The sequence below is a fragment of the Pseudophryne corroboree genome, chromosome 2 (genome assembly GCF_028390025.1).
Source record: "Pseudophryne corroboree isolate aPseCor3 chromosome 2, aPseCor3.hap2, whole genome shotgun sequence".
NCBI classification, from domain to species: Eukaryota; Metazoa; Chordata; class Amphibia; order Anura; family Myobatrachidae; genus Pseudophryne; species Pseudophryne corroboree.
Genome location: NC_086445.1, coordinates 66,405,472 through 66,423,561, shown reverse-complemented (window position 1 = coordinate 66,423,561; position 18,090 = coordinate 66,405,472). Strand labels below are relative to the sequence as shown.

The window sequence follows — 18,090 nt, the reverse complement described above, 5'->3', positions numbered from 1 at the left end:
ACACAGTACAGTGCGGTAGTTCACGGCTGTGGCTACCTCTGTGTCGGCACTCGGCAGCCCGTCCATAATTGTATATACCACCTAACCGTGGTTTTTTTTTCTTTCTTTATACATACATACTAGTTACGAGTATACTATCTCTTTATCAACCAGTCTATATATTAGCAGCAGACACAGTACAGTGCGGTAGTTCACGGCTGTGGCTACCTCTGTGTCGGCACTCGGCAGCCCGTCCATAATTGTATATACCACCTAACCGTGGTTTTTTTTTCTTTCTTTATACATACATACTAGTTACGAGTATACTATCTCTTTATCAACCAGTCTATATATTAGCAGCAGACACAGTACAGTGCGGTAGTTCACGGCTGTGGCTACCTCTGTGTCGGCACTCGGCAGCCCGTCCATAATTGTATATACCACCTAACCGTGGTTTTTTTTTCTTTCTTTATACATACATACTAGTTACGAGTATACTATCTCTTTATCAACCAGTCTATATATTAGCAGCAGACACAGTACAGAGCGGTAGTTCACGGCTGTGGCTACCTCTGTGTCGGCACTCGGCAGCCCGTCCATAATTGTATATACCACCTAACCGTGGTTTTTTTTTCTTTCTTTATACATACATACTAGTTACGAGTATACTATCTCTTTATCAACCAGTCTATATATTAGCAGCAGACACAGTACAGTGCGGTAGTTCACGGCTGTGGCTACCTCTGTGTCGGCACTCGGCAGCCCGTCCATAATTGTATATACCACCTAACCGTGGTTTTTTTTGCTTTCTTTATACATACATACTAGTTACGAGTATACTATCTCTTTATCAACCAGTCTATATATTAGCAGCAGACACAGTACAGTGCGGTAGTTCACGGCTGTGGCTACCTCTGTGTCGGCACTCGGCAGCCCGTCCATAATTGTATATACCACCTAACCGTGGTTTTTTTTGCTTTCTTTATACATACATACTAGTTACGAGTATACTATCTCTTTATCAACCAGTCTATATATTAGCAGCAGACACAGTACAGTGCGGTAGTTCACGGCTGTGGCTACCTCTGTGTCGGCACTCGGCAGCCCGTCCATAATTGTATATACCACCTAACCGTGGTTTTTTTTTCTTTCTTTATACATACATACTAGTTACGAGTATACTATCTCTTTATCAACCAGTCTATATATTAGCAGCAGACACAGTACAGTGCGGTAGTTCACGGCTGTGGCTACCTCTGTGTCGGCACTCGGCAGCCCGTCCATAATTGTATATACCACCTAACCGTGGTTTTTTTTTCTTTCTTTATACATACATACTAGTTACGAGTATACTATCTCTTTATCAACCAGTCTATATATTAGCAGCAGACACAGTACAGTGCGGTAGTTCACGGCTGTGGCTACCTCTGTGTCGGCACTCGGCAGCCCGTCCATAATTGTATACTAGTATCCAATCCATCCATCTCCATTGTTTACCTGAGGTGCCTTTTAGTTGTGCCTATTAAAATATGGAGAACAAAAATGTTGAGGTTCCAAAATTAGGGAAAGATCAAGATCCACTTCCACCTCGTGCTGAAGCTGCTGCCACTAGTCATGGCCGAGACGATGAAATGCCAGCAACGTCGTCTGCCAAGGCCGATGCCCAATGTCATAGTACAGAGCATGTCAAATCCAAAACACCAAATATCAGTAAAAAAAGGACTCCAAAACCTAAAATAAAATTGTCGGAGGAGAAGCGTAAACTTGCCAATATGCCATTTACCACACGGAGTGGCAAGGAACGGCTGAGGCCCTGGCCTATGTTCATGGCTAGTGGTTCAGCTTCACATGAGGATGGAAGCACTCAGCCTCTCGCTAGAAAAATGAAAAGACTCAAGCTGGCAAAAGCAGCACAGCAAAGAACTGTGCATTCTTCGAAATCCCAAATCCACAAGGAGAGTCCAATTGTGTCGGTTGCGATGCCTGACCTTCCCAACACTGGACGTGAAGAGCATGCGCCTTCCACCATTTGCACGCCCCCTGCAAGTGCTGGAAGGAGCACCCGCAGTCCAGTTCCTGATAGTCAGATTGAAGATGTCAGTGTTGAAGTACACCAGGATCAGGAGGATATGGGTGTTGCTGGCGCTGGGGAGGAAATTGACCAGGAGGATTCTGATGGTGAGGTGGTTTGTTTAAGTCAGGCACCCGGGGAGACACCTGTTGTCCGTGGGAGGAATATGGCCGTTGACATGCCAGGTGAAAATACCAAAAAAATCAGCTCTTCGGTGTGGAGGTATTTCACCAGAAATGCGGACAACAGGTGTCAAGCCGTGTGTTCCCTTTGTCAAGCTGTAATAAGTAGGGGTAAGGACGTTAACCACCTCGGAACATCCTCCCTTATACGTCACCTGCAGCGCATTCATAATAAGTCAGTGACAAGTTCAAAAACTTTGGGTGACAGCGGAAGCAGTCCACTGACCAGTAAATCCCTTCCTCTTGTAACCAAGCTCACGCAAACCACCCCACCAACTCCCTCAGTGTCAATTTCCTCCTTCCCCAGGAATGCCAATAGTCCTGCAGGCCATGTCACTGGCAATTCTGACGAGTCCTCTCCTGCCTGGGATTCCTCCGATGCATCCTTGCGTGTAACGCCTACTGCTGCTGGCGCTGCTGTTGTTGCCGCTGGGAGTCGATGGTCATCCCAGAGGGGAAGTCGTAAGCCCACTTGTACTACTTCCAGTAAGCAATTGACTGTTCAACAGTCCTTTGCGAGGAAGATGAAATATCACAGCAGTCATCCTACTGCAAAGCGGATAACTGAGTCCTTGACAACTATGTTGGTGTTAGACGTGCGTCCGGTATCCGCCGTTAGTTCACAGGGAACTAGACAATTTATTGAGGCAGTGTGCCCCCGTTACCAAATACCATCTAGGTTCCACTTCTCTAGGCAGGCGATACCGAGAATGTACACGGACGTCAGAAAAAGACTCACCAGTGTCCTAAAAAATGCAGTTGTACCCAATGTCCACTTAACCACGGACATGTGGACAAGTGGAGCAGGGCAGGGTCAGGACTATATGACTGTGACAGCCCACTGGGTAGATGTATGGACTCCCGCCGCAAGAACAGCAGCGGCGGCACCAGTAGCAGCATCTCGCAAACGCCAACTCTTTCCTAGGCAGGCTACGCTTTGTATCACCGCTTTCCAGAATACGCACACAGCTGAAAACCTCTTACGGCAACTGAGGAAGATCATCGCGGAATGGCTTACCCCAATTGGACTCTCTGTGGATTTGTGGCATCGGACAACGCCAGCAATATTGTGTGTGCATTAAATATGGGCAAATTCCAGCACGTCCCATGTTTTGCACATACCTTGAATTTGGTGGTGCAGAATTTTTTAAAAAACGACAGGGGCGTGCAAGAGATGCTGTCGGTGGCCAGAAAAATTGCGGGACACTTTCGGCGTACAGGCACCACGTACAGAAGACTGGAGCACCACCAAAAACTACTGAACCTGCCCTGCCATCATCTGAAGCAAGAAGTGGTAACGAGGTGGAATTCAACCCTCTATATGCTTCAGAGGTTGGAGGAGCAGCAAAAGGCCATTCAAGCCTATACAATTGAGCACGATATAGTAGGTGGAATGCACCTGTCTCAAGTGCAGTGGAGAATGATTTAAACGTTGTGCAAGGTTCTGATGCCCTTTGAACTTGCCACACGTGAAGTCAGTTCAGACACTGCCAGCCTGAGTCAGGTCATTCCCCTCATCAGGCTTTTGCAGAAGAAGCTGGAGGCATTGAAGAAGGAGCTAAAAGGGAGCGATTCCGCTAGGCATGTGGGACTTGTGGATGCAGCCCTTAATTCGCTTAACAAGGATTCACGGGTGGTCAATCTGTTGAAATCAGAGCACTACATTTTGGCCACCGTGCTCGATCCTAGATTTAAAGCCTACCTTGGATCTCTCTTTCCGGCAGACACAGGTCTGCTGGGGTTGAAAGACCTGCTGGTGACAAAATTGTCAAGTCAAGCGGAACGCGACCTGTCAACATCTCCTCCTTCACATTCTCCCGCAACTGGGGGTGCGAGGAAAAGGCTCAGAATTCCGAGCCCACCCGCTGGCGGTGATGCAGGGCAGTCTGGAGCGACTGCTGATGCTGACATCTGGTCCGGACTGAAGGACCTGACAACGATTACGGACATGTCGTCTACTGTCACTGCATATGATTCTCTCAACATTGATAGAATGGTGGAGGATTATATGAGTGACCGCATCCAAGTAGGCACGTCACACAGTCCGTACTTATACTGGCAGGAAAAAGAGGCAATTTGGAGGCCCTTGCACAAACTGGCTTTATTCTACCTAAGTTGCCCTCCCACAAGTGTGTACTCCGAAAGAGTGTTTAGTGCCGCCGCTCACCTTGTCAGCAATCGGCGTACGAGGTTACATCCAGAAAATGTGGAGAAGATGATGTTCATTAAAATGAATTATAATCAATTCCTCCGCGGAGACATTGACCAGCAGCAATTGCCTCCACAAAGTACACAGGGAGCTGAGATGGTGGATTCCAGTGGGGACGAATTGATAATCTGTGAGGAGGGGGATGTACACGGTGATATATCGGAGGGTGAAGATGAGGTGGACATCTTGCCTCTGTAGAGCCAGTTTGTGCGAGGAGAGATTAATTGCTTCTTTTTTGGGGGGGGTCCAAACCAACCCGTCATATCAGTCACAGTCGTGTGGCAGACCCTGTCACTGAAATGATGGGTTGGTTAAAGTGTGCATGTCCTGTTTTGTTTATACAACATAAGGGTGGGTGGGAGGGCCCAAGGACAATTCCATCTTGCACCTCTTTTTTCTTTTCTTTTTCTTTGCATCATGTGCTGATTGGGGAGGGTTTTTTGGAAGGGACATCCTGCGTGACACTGCAGTGCCACTCCTAGATGGGCCCGGTGTTTGTGTCGGCCACTAGGGTCGCTAATCTTACTCACACAGTCAGCTACCTCATTGCGCCTCTTTTTTTCTTTGCGTCATGTGCTGTTTGGGGAGGGTTTTTTGGAAGGGACATCCTGCGTGACACTGCAGTGCCACTCCTAGATGGGCCCGGTGTTTGTGTCGGCCACTAGGGTCGCTAATCTTACTCACACAGCTACCTCATTGCGCCTCTTTTTTTCTTTGCGTCATGTGCTGTTTGGGGAGGGTTTTTTGGAAGGGACATCCTGCGTGACACTGCAGTGCCACTCCTAGATGGGCCCGGTGTTTGTGTCGGCCACTAGGGTCGCTAATCTTACTCACACAGCTACCTCATTGCGCCTCTTTTTTTCTTTGCGTCATGTGCTGTTTGGGGAGGGTTTTTTGGAAGGGCCATCCTGCGTGACACTGCAGTGCCACTCCTAGATGGGCCCGGTGTTTGTGTCGGCCACTAGGGTCGCTAATCTTACTCACACAGCTACCTCATTGCGCCTCTTTTTTTCTTTGCGTCATGTGCTGTTTGGGGAGGGTTTTTTGGAAGGGACATCCTGCGTGACACTGCAGTGCCACTCCTAGATGGGCCCGGTGTTTGTGTCGGCCACTAGGGTCGCTTATCTTACTCACACAGCGACCTCGGTGCAAATTTTAGGACTAAAAATAATATTGTGAGGTGTGAGGTATTCAGAATAGACTGAAAATGAGTGTAAATTATGGTTTTTGAGGTTAATAATACTTTGGGATCAAAATGACCCCCAAATTCTATGATTTAAGCTGTTTTTTAGTGTTTTTTGAAAAAAACACCCAAATCCAAAACACACCCGAATCCGACAAAAAAAATTCGGTGAGGTTTTGCCAAAACGCGTTCGAACCCAAAACACGGCCGCGGAACCGAACCCAAAACCAAAACACAAAACCCGAAAAATTTCAGGCGCTCATCTCTAGTTCCGGATACCACGCTCTTCTTGGCCAATCCGGAACAATGAGTATAGTTCTTACTCCTCTTCTCCTTATTATCCTCAGTACCTTTGGTATGAGAGGAAGAGGAGGGAACACATAAACCGATCGGTACACCCACGGTGTTACCAGAGCGTCCACAGCTATCGCCTGCGGGTCTCTCGACCTGGCGCAATATTTTTCTAGCTTTTTGTTTAGGCGGGACGCCATCATGTCCACCTGTGGTTTTTCCCACTGGTTTACAATCATTTGAAAGACTTCTGGATGAAGTCCCCACTCTCCCGGGTGGAGGTCGTGCCTGCTGAGGAAGTCTGCTTCCCAGTTGTCCACTCCCGGAATGAACACTGCTGACAGTGCTAACACGTGATTTTCCGCCCATCGGAGAATCCTTGTGGCTTCTGCCATCGCCGTCCTGCTTCTCGTGCCGCCCTGTCGATTTACATGGGCGACCGCCGTGATGTTGTCTGACTGAATCAGTACCGGCTGGTTTTGAAGCAGGGGTTTTGCCTGACTTAGGGCATTGTAAATGGCCCTTAGTTCCAGAATATTTATGTGCAGGGAAGTCTCCTGACTTGACCATAGTCCTTGGAAGTTTCTTCCCTGTGTGACTGCTCCCCAGCCTCGAAGGCTGGCATCCGTGGTCACCAGGACCCAGTCCTGTATGCCGAATGTGCGGCCCTCTTGAAGATGAGCACTCTGCAGCCACCACAGCAGAGACACCCTTGTCCTTGGAGACAGGGTTATCAGACGATGCATCTGAAGATGCGATCCGGACCACTTGTTCAACAGGTCCCACTGAAAGGTTCTTGCATGAAACCTGCCGAATGGAATCGCTTCGTAGGAAGCTACCATTTTTCCCAGGATCCGCGTGCAGTGATGCACCGACACCGGTTTTGGTTTTAGGAGGCCTCTGACTAGAGATGACAGCTCCTTGGCCTTCTCCTCCGGGAGAAACACTTTTTTCTGTTCTGTGTCCAGAACCATCCCTAGGAACAGCAGGCGTGTCGTAGGAACCAGCTGTGACTTTGGAATGTTTAGAATCCAGCCGTGCTGTTGTAGCACTTCCCGAGATAGTGCTACCCCTACCAACAACTGCTCTCTGGACCTCGCCTTTATCAGGAGATCGTCCAAGTACGGGATAATTAAAACTCCCTTCCTTCGAAGGAGTATCATTATTTCCGCCATTACCTTGGTAAAGACCCTCGGAGCCGTGGAGAGACCGAACGGCAACGTCTGGAATTGGTAATGACAATCTTGTACCACAAACCTGAGGTACTCCTGGTGAGGATGGTAAATGGGGACATGTAGGTAAGCATCCTTGATGTCCAGCGATACCATGTAATCTCCCTCGTCCAGGCTTGCAATAACCGCCCTGAGCGATTCCATCTTGAACTTGAATTTTTTTATATATGTGTTCAAGGATTTCAAATTTAAAATGGGTCTCACCGAACCGTCCGGTTTCGGTACCACAAACATTGTGGAATAGTAACCCCTTCCTTGTTGAAGTAGGGGCACCTTTACTATCACTTGTTGTGAATACAGCTTTTGAATTGCCTGTAACACTGCCTCCCTGCCTGAGGGAGTGGTTGGCAAGGCAGATTTGAGGAAACGGCGGGGGGGAGACGTCTCGAATTCCAGTTTGTACCCCTGAGATACTACTTGAAGGATCCAGGGATCCACCCGTGAGCGAGCCCACTGATTGCTGACATTTTTGAGACGGGCCCCACCGTACCTGGCTCCGCCTGTTGAGCCCCAGCGTCATGCTGTGGACTTAGAGGAAGCGGGGGAGGACTTTTGCACCTGGGAACTGGCTGTATGCTGCAGCTTTTTTCCCCTACCTCTGCCTCTGGGCAGAAAGGACGCGCCTTTAACCCGCTTGCCCCTATTGGGCCGAAAGGACTGTACCTGATAATACGGTGCTTTCTTTGGTTGTGAGGGAACATGGGGTAAAAATGTAGATTTCCCAGCTGTTGCTGTGGAAACGAGGTCCGAGAGACCATCCCCGAACAATTCCTCACCCTTATAAGGCAGAACTTCCATATGTCGTTTGGAATCTGCATCTCCTGTCCACTGCCGAGTCCATAACCCTCTCCTGGCAGAAATGGACATTGCACTAATTTTGGATGCCAGCCGGCAAATATCCCTCTGTGCATCCCTCATGTATAAAAGTGCGTCTTTTATATGCTCTACGTTTAGCAATATAGTGTCCCTGTCTAGGGTATCTATATTATCTGACAGGGAATCTGACCACGCAGCAGCAGCACTGCACATCCATGCTGAAGCTATAGCCGGTCTCAGTATAACACCTGTGTGTGTATATATAGATTTCAGTGGTACCGGGGGTAACATCAGAAATGTGCAACACATTTTTCATTGCCTCAATCATGTAACGTGTGGCCCTACTGGAAGTTACATTAGTCTCTTCGTCGTCGACACTGGAGTCAGTATCCATGTGTCGACATCTGTGTCAACCATCTGAGGTAGCAGGCGTTTTAGAGCTCCTGATGGTTTTTGAGACGCCTGGGCAGGCACAGGCTCAGAAGCCCGCTGTCCCACATTTGGTATGTCGTCAAACCTTTTATGTAAGGAGTCGACACTATCATGTAATTCCTTCCACAGCACCATTCACTCAGGTGTCGACACCGCAGGGGGTGACATCACATTTACAGGCATCTGCTCCGCCTCCACATAAGCCTCCTCATCAAACATGTCGACACAGCCGTACCGACACACCGCAAACACACAGGGAATGTTCTGACAGAGGACAGGACCCCACAAAGCCCTTTGGGGAGACAGAGAGAGAGTATGCCAGCACACACCAGAGCGCTATATAACACTGGGATCCCACTATCAATGAGTGTTTTCCCTATAGCTGCTTTTTATATATATTACATATATATATTATCTATACTGCGCCTAAATTTAGAGCCCCCCCTCTCTTTTTTACCCTTCTGTCGTATTCAGACTGCAGGGGAGAGCCAGGGAGCTTCCTTCCAGCGGAACTGTGAGGGAAAAATGGCGCCAGTGTGCTGAGGGAGAAGCCCCGCCCCCTTTTCGGTGGACTTTCTCCCGCTTTTTCTGTAATACTGTCAGGGGTAATTTTACATCTATATAGCCTCTAGGACTATATATAATGTCTATTTGCCAGCCAAGGTGTTATTTATTGCCCTCAGGCCCCCCCCCCCCCCCCCAGCGCCCTGCACTCATCAGTGACCGAAGTGTGAGGTGTACATGAGGAGCAATGGCGCACAGCTGCAGTGCTGTGCGCTACCTTGGTGAAGACCGAAGTCTTCTGCCGCCGATTTTCCGGACCTTCTTCGTGCTTCTGGCTCTGTAAGGGGGACGGCGGCGTGGCTCCGGGAACGAACACCAAGGTCGGGTCCTGCGGTCGATCCCTCTGGAGCTAATGGTGTCCAGTAGCCTAAGAAGCCCAAACTACCACCTGTTAGGTAGGTTCGCTTCTTCTCCCCTTAGTCCCTCGCTGCAGTGAGTCTGTTGCCAGCAGATCTCACTGAAAATAAAAAACCTAAATATACTTTCTTTCTAGGTGCTCAGGAGAGCCCCTAGTGTGCATCCAGCTCAGCCGGCCACAAGAATCTAACTGAGGTCTGGAGGAGGGTCTTAGTTGGAGGAGCCAGTGCACACCAGTAGTCTAAAAGCTTTCTTTATAGTTGTGCCTAGTCTCCTGCGGAGCCGCTAATCCCCATGGTCCTTACGGAGTCCCCAGCATCCACTTAGGACGTTAGAGAAATGGAGGCAGTAAGCAGTCCAAACTGCCCTCCATAGTCAAAGTGGCCTTGATCTCTTTGAATGCTTCATACACAATACAGTCCAAAGGATAAATTAATCCTAAACCATACTTACCTACTCTCCCGGATTCTGCGGGAGACACATGGACCCTCATTCCGAGTTGATCGGTCGCAAGGCGAATTTAGCAGAGTTACACACGCTAAGCCGCCGCCTACTGGGAGTGAATCTTAGCTTCTTAAAATTGCGACCGATGTATTCGCAATATTGCGATTACTAACTACTTAGCAGTTTCAGAGTAGCTCCAGACTTACTCTGCCTGTGCGATCAGTTCAGTGCTTGTCGTTCCTGGTTGACGTCACAAACACACCCAGCGTTCGCCCAGGCACTCCCACCGTTTCTCCGGCCACTCCTGCGTTTTTTCCGGAAACGGTAGCGTTTTCAGCCACACGCCCCTGAAACGCCGTGTTTCCGCCCAGTAACACCCATTTCCTGTCAATCACATTACGATCGCCGGAGCGAAGAAAAAGCCGTGAGTAAAAATACTTTCTACATAGTAAAGTTACTTGGCGCAGTCGCAGTGCGAACTTTGCGCATGCGTACTAAGCGGATTTTCACTGCGATGCGATGAAAAAGAACGAGCGAACAACTCGGAATGAGGGCCATGGTTTTCAGGTAGTCCCTCGCAGCCCTCCCGCATTCTGCCCACTTCCTAGTGAAGTGGTCAGAATAGGGATAATACCATGGCAAAATCACGGACTCGGCGGAGGGGCCGGGCCTAAAGATGTGATTATATGCTAATAGCATAATTTTAGCCCCGCCCCTACGCACATTTTGCCCAATCACAGACTTTTCCCGGTGGGTGGGCAGGGCCTTCTGATGCAATCAGCTTGGCCCCTCCCTCATCACCACCCACCTGCTTCTCCTCTTCGGGCATCTGACGGAGAGGAGATTTTAAATATCGGCAAGTACAGTATGTCCTAAATATTGTATCTATATTTTTGTATTCACTTAGATCTACAGTATTTATCACACTAGCCAGAAAGACTGACTGTTCTTTTAGTCATTTACTGTTTTAATCCATCTTCTCCCTGACACTTGCTGTTCCTCTCTCACGCCTGTGGCATTTAATGCAAATAAGTCGTGCTGGCAGAGACAGTCAGCAGGCTTTTCTAATAGTTTCAAGTGAAAGCCGGCGCCTTCTCCTGCAGCTTCATTGAGAGAGGAAGGGATGGTAAACATACAAATTGTATTTTTAAAAGAACAATCACTGTTCTAACTTATATGATTGATTAAAGATACCAGTGGGACTTTAGAAGAAGATATCCTGTTCACAGTAAAATCTATGACATCGCTTTTCACGGTCAGTTTAGAAGGAAATAATAAAAGGATACTGTTAGCTACGGCTTTGGCAGCAGTAAACTGTACTAATGCCCAGACTGATCAAGCCTTGGAGAGTGATAAAAGGTCTAATTCAGACCTGATGGCTGTTGTGTGAATTCCCAAGGCTGACAATTATCGATCAACTGCGCATGCTTACAGATTGTAGTGTACACGCGCCAGGTTAAACTGTGAAGAAATCTGCATCTTTTTTGATCGCTAGGCATAAGCAAGGTGATTGGCAGGAAGCAGAAGTTTGAGGATGGTAACTGGCCGTTTTCTGGGAGAGTCAGTAAAAACGCAGGCATGCCCAAGCGTTTTCAGGGAGGGTGTGTGACGTCAGCTCCGGCCTGTTTGTATCACACTGTAGGAGTAAGTCCTGGGCTGCGCACAGACTGCACACACTGGAAAAATCATTCGATGGTGAGTGAGTTGCGAACGGATTTGCAGCTGACTGGCGTACGCAGAGATTTTCGCATGGCGTACGCAGACTTGCGCGGGGTGGGTATTCACTCCAAGCGGCGACTATCTGATCTACAAATTTGCAGAGGAGTGATCAGGTCTGAATTAGGCCCAACCAACCAGCTCCTATCTGCCAAGTTATAGGCTGTGTTCGAAAAATAACAGTTAGGAGCTGATTTTCTGGTACATTATCACCGTGCCATTTATCATTCCCCAAGGCTTGATAAATCTGGGCCTTTTTCCAGTTTACTGTAGTTGAAACGCGTTGGTGGACGTGTGGGGAGACGGAGGCAGCTGACCTGACTGAGATCCGACAGGAGAGCCATCTGCATATGTGGTCTGTGGAACCCGGGCTATCTAACGCAGGGCCGTAACTAGGTGTGTGCGAGAGGGGCCTCGCACACAGCGCAGGGCCCTGGGGAGCGCACAGTCACGGCCCTGTTTAACACTGTACGGAGCATCAGAGCTCCGTACAGCTCCATTGCCCAGCCGCAGCCCGCCCCAGCCGCAAGGCACCTCAGCTCCACTGTACGGGCGGCTGGGGCATGTTGACCGATCCTCCCTGCTCTGCATCTATACACTACTCTATGCTGCAGACAAGATTTTTTTCCGTTCTGCAGCAGCCTGCCAGCGGCCATCAAGGCCCCGCCCCCTCCAGCTCAAACTACCTCCCCCTGACCCCGACTGACACCAGCACGTATGTTTTACCTATGACAGCGCTGTAGTGGAAGGCAGGCTTCCCAAGCCTTCCCTGTGCCTGTTCCGCATGGAGTGTGATGTCACGAACGCGCCGCCTGCTGCCCGCACCGCACCTGAAGTAACCTGGCTGGAGGCTATGTGACTCTAGACTCCACTGACCACAGACTCCATGAGCCCAGCAGCGTCAGGGTCTCTAGTCCTTCTTCCCTGATGGCTGCTTATAGCAAATACAGGTATGCAGCTGCAGAGCAGGTTGGGCACTACATTATTAGCTATATAATATTCTCATTATAAATTATTCGTAGTATATACATATGTATATGTGTATAGATATGTGTTTATATAATATGTATCTCTATAATATGTATAGTATATACAGTGTAATGTATGTATGTATGTTTAATATATTAATATATATATATATATATTTTACACAGTAATGTGTAAAAAGGGGACGCTGTCTGCCGTAATGTGTAAAAAGGGGACGCTGTCTGCCATAATGTGTAAAAAGGGGACGCTGTCTGCCATAATGTGTAAAAAGGGCTCTGGTGTAGTGGCGCTACTGTGCGGTGTAATTTGAATAATGGAGACTACTGTGCACCGTAGTATGAATTGGTATTATTTTGTGGCCACACCCTTTCCCCATGAAGCCACGCCCCTAATTTTTTTGGCACGCGCCTCCGGCGCGCACTACCCATATTTTACATAGGGGGGGGGGGCGCCAATGCCGTCTCTTGCACACAGCGCTAAAATGCCTAGTTACGGCACTGATCTAACGGACTTATGCACTGTCAGGATTGTTCCTTGCGCATAGTCTTATATCCAGTCGGTAATTGTTTACTTTGCAGCCCCCAAAGGATTCCCCACATTTGTTGCTATTTTATTGCACTTGCACTTTTTAAGTGTTGATGTTGGAAATTGTGATATATTTTTAATGTATTAAACTGTGCTTCACCATATGGTATATTTTTCTCTTTAATTTCCTTACATGTACATGAGGAATACATCCACATACGTAAACGTGGAGGAGAAAAAAGTGGTGAACGTATCCAGTTTTATTCTTATCACACCCTCTTAGCGCATCGTGGTCCACTTCTGTCACTTTTGTTCTATTACTGTAGTTACACCACTGATGGCACCTCTGCTTAGGAACATGTAACACTGACCGTTCTCTGGGGGTCATTCCGAGTTGATCGCTAGCTGAAAATGTTTGCTGCGTTGCATTGAGGCAAAAAAATGGCACCTCTGCGCATGCGTATGCGGCGCAATGCGCACGCGCAACGTACTTTCACAACAGCCCAAGTAGTTTCACACATGGTCTAGCGAAGCTTTTCAGTCGCACTGCTGGCCGCAGAGTGATTGACATGAAGTGGGCGTTTCTGGGTGTCAACTGACCGTTTTCAGGGTGTGATCGAAAAACCGCAGGCGTGTCCGGAAAAACGCAGGTGTGGCTGGGCGGACGCAGGGCGTCTTTGTGCCGTCAAATCCAGAACTAAACAGTCTGAAGTGATCGCAAGCGCTAAGTAGGTCTTAAGCTACTCTGAAACTGCACAAAATTATTTTGTAGCCGCTCTGCGATCCTTTCGTTCGCACTTCTGCTAAGCTAACATACACTCCCAGAGGGCGGCGGCTTAGCGTTTGCACGGCTGCTAAAAACAGCTAGTGAGCGATAAACTCGGAATGACCCCCTCTATCTGTTATCCAAGTGACATGATAGCGTCAGGGCAACAAACTACATGGGAGGAATTCAAATGTTTGAAAAGTTGGTTGGGTGTCTGTGTTCCCCTGCCTATTAGATAGGAAAAAAACGACACCCAACGACTTTTGAAGCAATTGAATTCCACCCCATGTCTCTGGTCTATTTTCACCTCTGCTGTTCATTCAGAAGGTCAAATGTGTCAGTGTTATTATCGCAGTGAAAAAACCCTGTTTTACAATGTAAATGAAGCTGTAATGGTAATAAATAATGTCAGCGCTCACAATTGTCCTTCTGTGGTCATCTCATGCACTGTGTAACCTTTCTCATTCTTTTCCGCTGCAATATGAATCTGCAAGGAGCTTGGACCCCTGACAAACTGCCACCTGCTTAATGATTGTGTAAGTGACAGTTACCTGTGAGGTCGTCAGTAGGCCAAGAGCCCAGATCACAAGCTTTGCAGGTATATTCATCAAATACGATCTCGTTCTCTTTACAAGGAGTGCATGTCCAACAGCAGCTCACCTCGCCCTTCCGGATTACCTGCAAGGGAAATCAGCGCTTCTGTATTAAAGGATAGATGGATAGAAACGGAGAACTTGACGGCAGATAGGAGCCACTCACCTAAACACATGTACATGCATACACTAGGATTATTATTTTGTCAGGAGCCAATTAACCTACCAGTGTATTTTTGGATTGTGGGAGAAACCCCACGCAAGCACAGGGAGAAAATACAAACTCCACACAGGGCTGAGATATGTGGAAAATGAATCAATAGATAGAAGTATAAATAGGTATACAGACATTATGTGGTTAGACACATTTAAATCTGACGGAGCTGCTTTTTTTTTTTTTTTTAAAGAATTATTTTACTTGAAAAATGTTGCAAAAGCCAAAACAGACACTGAGATATTGATGTTACAAAACATGTTGGAACAAAGTTACAGGAATCAAATGAATATATATATATACATATTTCTTCCATATGGGTTTACTTGTTGTCGGTATACCTTACCATTCCTATTATGGTATGCTTTTAAAAAACTAACATTTCTTAATGTCATAAGTTGTGCTGTTGATGTACTTACTTTTATATATATATATATATATATATATATATAAAAGTAAGTACATCAACAGCACAACTTATGACATTAAGAAATTTTAGTTTTTTAAAAGCATACCATAATAGGAATGGTAAGGTATACCGACAACAAGTAAACCCATATGGAAGAAAAAGAGGAAAAAGAAGAAGAAAAAGAAGAAGAAAAAGAAAAAGAAGAAGAAGAAAAAAAGAAGAAGAAGAAGAAGAAGAGGAGGAGGGAAGAAGAAGAAGAAGAAGAAGAAGAAGAAGAAGAAGAAGAAGAAGAAGAAGAAGAAGAAGAAGAAGAAGAAGAAAAAGAAGAAGTTCATCAAATGTAAACATAAGAGTAGTAATGCAGCAATATAGGAGCATAATAAGCACAAATCCAAAGTAACATATCATACATGTGAAATAGAGGTTTTAGAGAATAAGAACCATGGTTCCCAAGTTGTGTCATATTTATTTGACCTATCACGTAAAGAGGCGGTCATTTTCTCCATCGTAAATATATACCATATCCAGGGCCGGTGCAAGGTTTCTTGGCACCCTAGGCAAAAGTTCTGCCTACTGCCCCTTCCCCCTAACCAGCCTTCAGGTGAAAAGCATACTGCTGCCCTCCCCCAACCCCAGTCTGTTGCATGGCTGCTCTCTTCTCCCCATCTCCATAGTCTGTGTGGATTGTTGCTGCTCTCACCCCCTCCCCTACTCTTTTAAATGTCTTCTGTTCTATCCCCTCTACCATCTGTGTTCATGCTGCTGCTCATCCACCCCAGATAGTGTGCATGCTTGCTGCTCTGCTCAGCTCCCGCCCCCCAAGACTGCTGCTCTCCCCCTCTTTCCTTATCAAATGCGGACAGTGCACTATGTAGCCATCTCACCTGCAGGCTGCGATGCAGAGTTGGGACTGAGTAGTCTGTGAAAGAGCCTGGAACGAAGAGCAGCACCGCATGTCACCCTGCAATACAGGAGCTTGGCAGTCATGACTATTGTAGATACGAGTGCTGGGGGGATTGCGGCAGTTGTGAGAGGTAGGACCACGCTACCTTTTTCATGCAGCTGTAGCAGGCCGCCCCCTCAGGTCCCGGCGCCCCTAGGCAGCTGCCTAAAGCTGCCTAGTGAAAGCTCCGGCCCTGACCATATCTTAGATAACACCATGCTCATAGGTGGAGTCATTGTTTTTTTCCAACATTTAGCTATCACACGCCTGGTGGCATGGAGAATTTGGAAAACCAGCTTATTAGCAATTTTACTTAAATCGGACAGTGGAAGACCTAACAAAGCAGTCCATGGACCCAAAACCACCCGGGAGGAAAGAATAGATCCACTAAGAGATTCAATCTGGTCCCAGAAAGGGAAACAGATTTTGGGGCAGGTCCATCTCCATTTTTATCACAATCTCTCCAACATAATGGAGAAGACTCAGGGAAAATCTTGTTTAATCTCGTAGGTACTAAATACCATCTAGTATATACTTTATAAGAATTTTCTTTAATTAAAGAAGAAATAGAAGACTGAGCAACATTTTGTCTTATGATTTCCCATGAGTTCTCCTCAGGTGGAGGGCCTAAATCCTGTTCCCATTTGCTTTCATGTGGAAGAGTATCAGCCGACTTTAGGGAGCGTAGGGGAGTAAATGTCGCATAGGGGAGTAAATACATAGTCTTTCAAAAGGGGTGAGTTGACAGAAGACCTTGGTCTTTGGTAAAGAGTTCAAAAAGGAGTGAAGTTGCAAATACTCAGAAAGTACAGGACGGTTGATGCCATATTTGTCGCTAAGAGCATCTAAAGAATGCCAGGAGTTATCTTCAATAAAGTAAAAAACAAATCTAGGTCGCGGATTCAAGTGAAACCAGGAATGTGATTGTAAGGAGGAGCCAGGGGGAAAATCTGGGTTACCCCAAATAGAAGTGATGGGGGATGGAAACGTTGAAAGCTTATAGTGCCGAATGCAGAAAAACCACCGAATGCAGAAAAACCACACAGAGCAGGTGAATTTTGTAGTAGGAGCACAGGTCCGCATCTCCTGATTAGGTTTAGGCGGAGTTAAAAGGGAAACCAAAGTTGAAGTTTCAGTCAATAAAATTTCAATTTGTATCCAGGGTAAGGGAGGGGATTGAGAAAACCAAGTGAGTGCCTGGCTTAAGTGGGTTGCATGGTAATATTTTCGAATGTCCGGCAAACTTCTACTCCCATCAACTGGACTTCTAATTAAAGTAGAGGTCTTAAGTCTGGGGGGTTTATTAGACCAAATAAATTCATGTAGTATAAGTTTCTGCATTCGGCTCAAAGCTTCTGCGGGTATGCGTACTGGAATCGTTTGAATCAGATATAGAAGTCTGGGAAGGATATTCATTTTTACTGAGATTATACCCCCAAAACATGATATTATTTGCTTGTCCCAAACTCTTAAGTCAGACTCAATACAATTAAAAAGAATCAGGAAATTCTCGGAATACAGGGACCCATACGAATTTGTTATAAAAATTCCCAAATATTTTATTTTGTTAGAGCTGCAAAAGAAATTAAAATTTGCAGCTAAAAAAGAAATAGTCTCCTCACTGAGATGAAAAGGGAGAGCCTCAAATTTAGCATAGTTAACACGGTATCCTGAATAGAAAGAATAAGATGATAAAGTTTGAAACAAATTAGGGATAGAGGTGTGAGGGAAGGAGAGGGTAAGAAAAACATCATCAGCAAACAACGAAAGCTTGAACTCCGCATCTCCAACTACTATACCTTTTATATCAGTGTTAGTTCTTATCAGGCACGCCAGAGGTTCAATTGTCAAAGCGAATATTAATGGGGATAGTGGGCATCCCTGCTGGGTACCATTACTAATTTGAAAAAGGCGAGAGTCTTTACCAGTTACCCGAACCCTTGCCGAAGGGTTAGAATATAGAGCTTGGATACCCTGTAGTAGGCTTCCTCCCAGACCGAACCTACGCAGAGTAGCGAACATGAAAGGCCATAAAATTTTATCAAAAGCTTTCTCTGCGTCAAGCAAAAGAAGGATAGAAGGTAGATTAGATTTATTAATCATATGAACCAGGTTAATTGTTCTCCGAGTGTTATCTCTAGCTTGTCGGCCTGGGATGAAGCCTACCTGGTCAGCAT

The 18,090-nt window shown here is 46.7% G+C and overlaps 1 protein-coding gene across 7 annotated transcripts in view; it reads right to left on the bottom strand.

The window, feature by feature from the left end:
- Window positions 1-18,090, bottom strand: part of GRM5 (glutamate metabotropic receptor 5) — a 634,815-nt gene that overhangs the window by 113,810 nt on the left and 502,915 nt on the right. For all 7 annotated transcript variants that reach the window (XM_063951395.1, XM_063951398.1, XM_063951400.1 and 4 more), the window contains exon 7: window positions 14,306-14,432. In XM_063951395.1, the coding sequence (XP_063807465.1) occupies window positions 14,306-14,432 (127 nt within the window). The remainder of the gene's footprint in view (window positions 1-14,305; window positions 14,433-18,090) is intronic.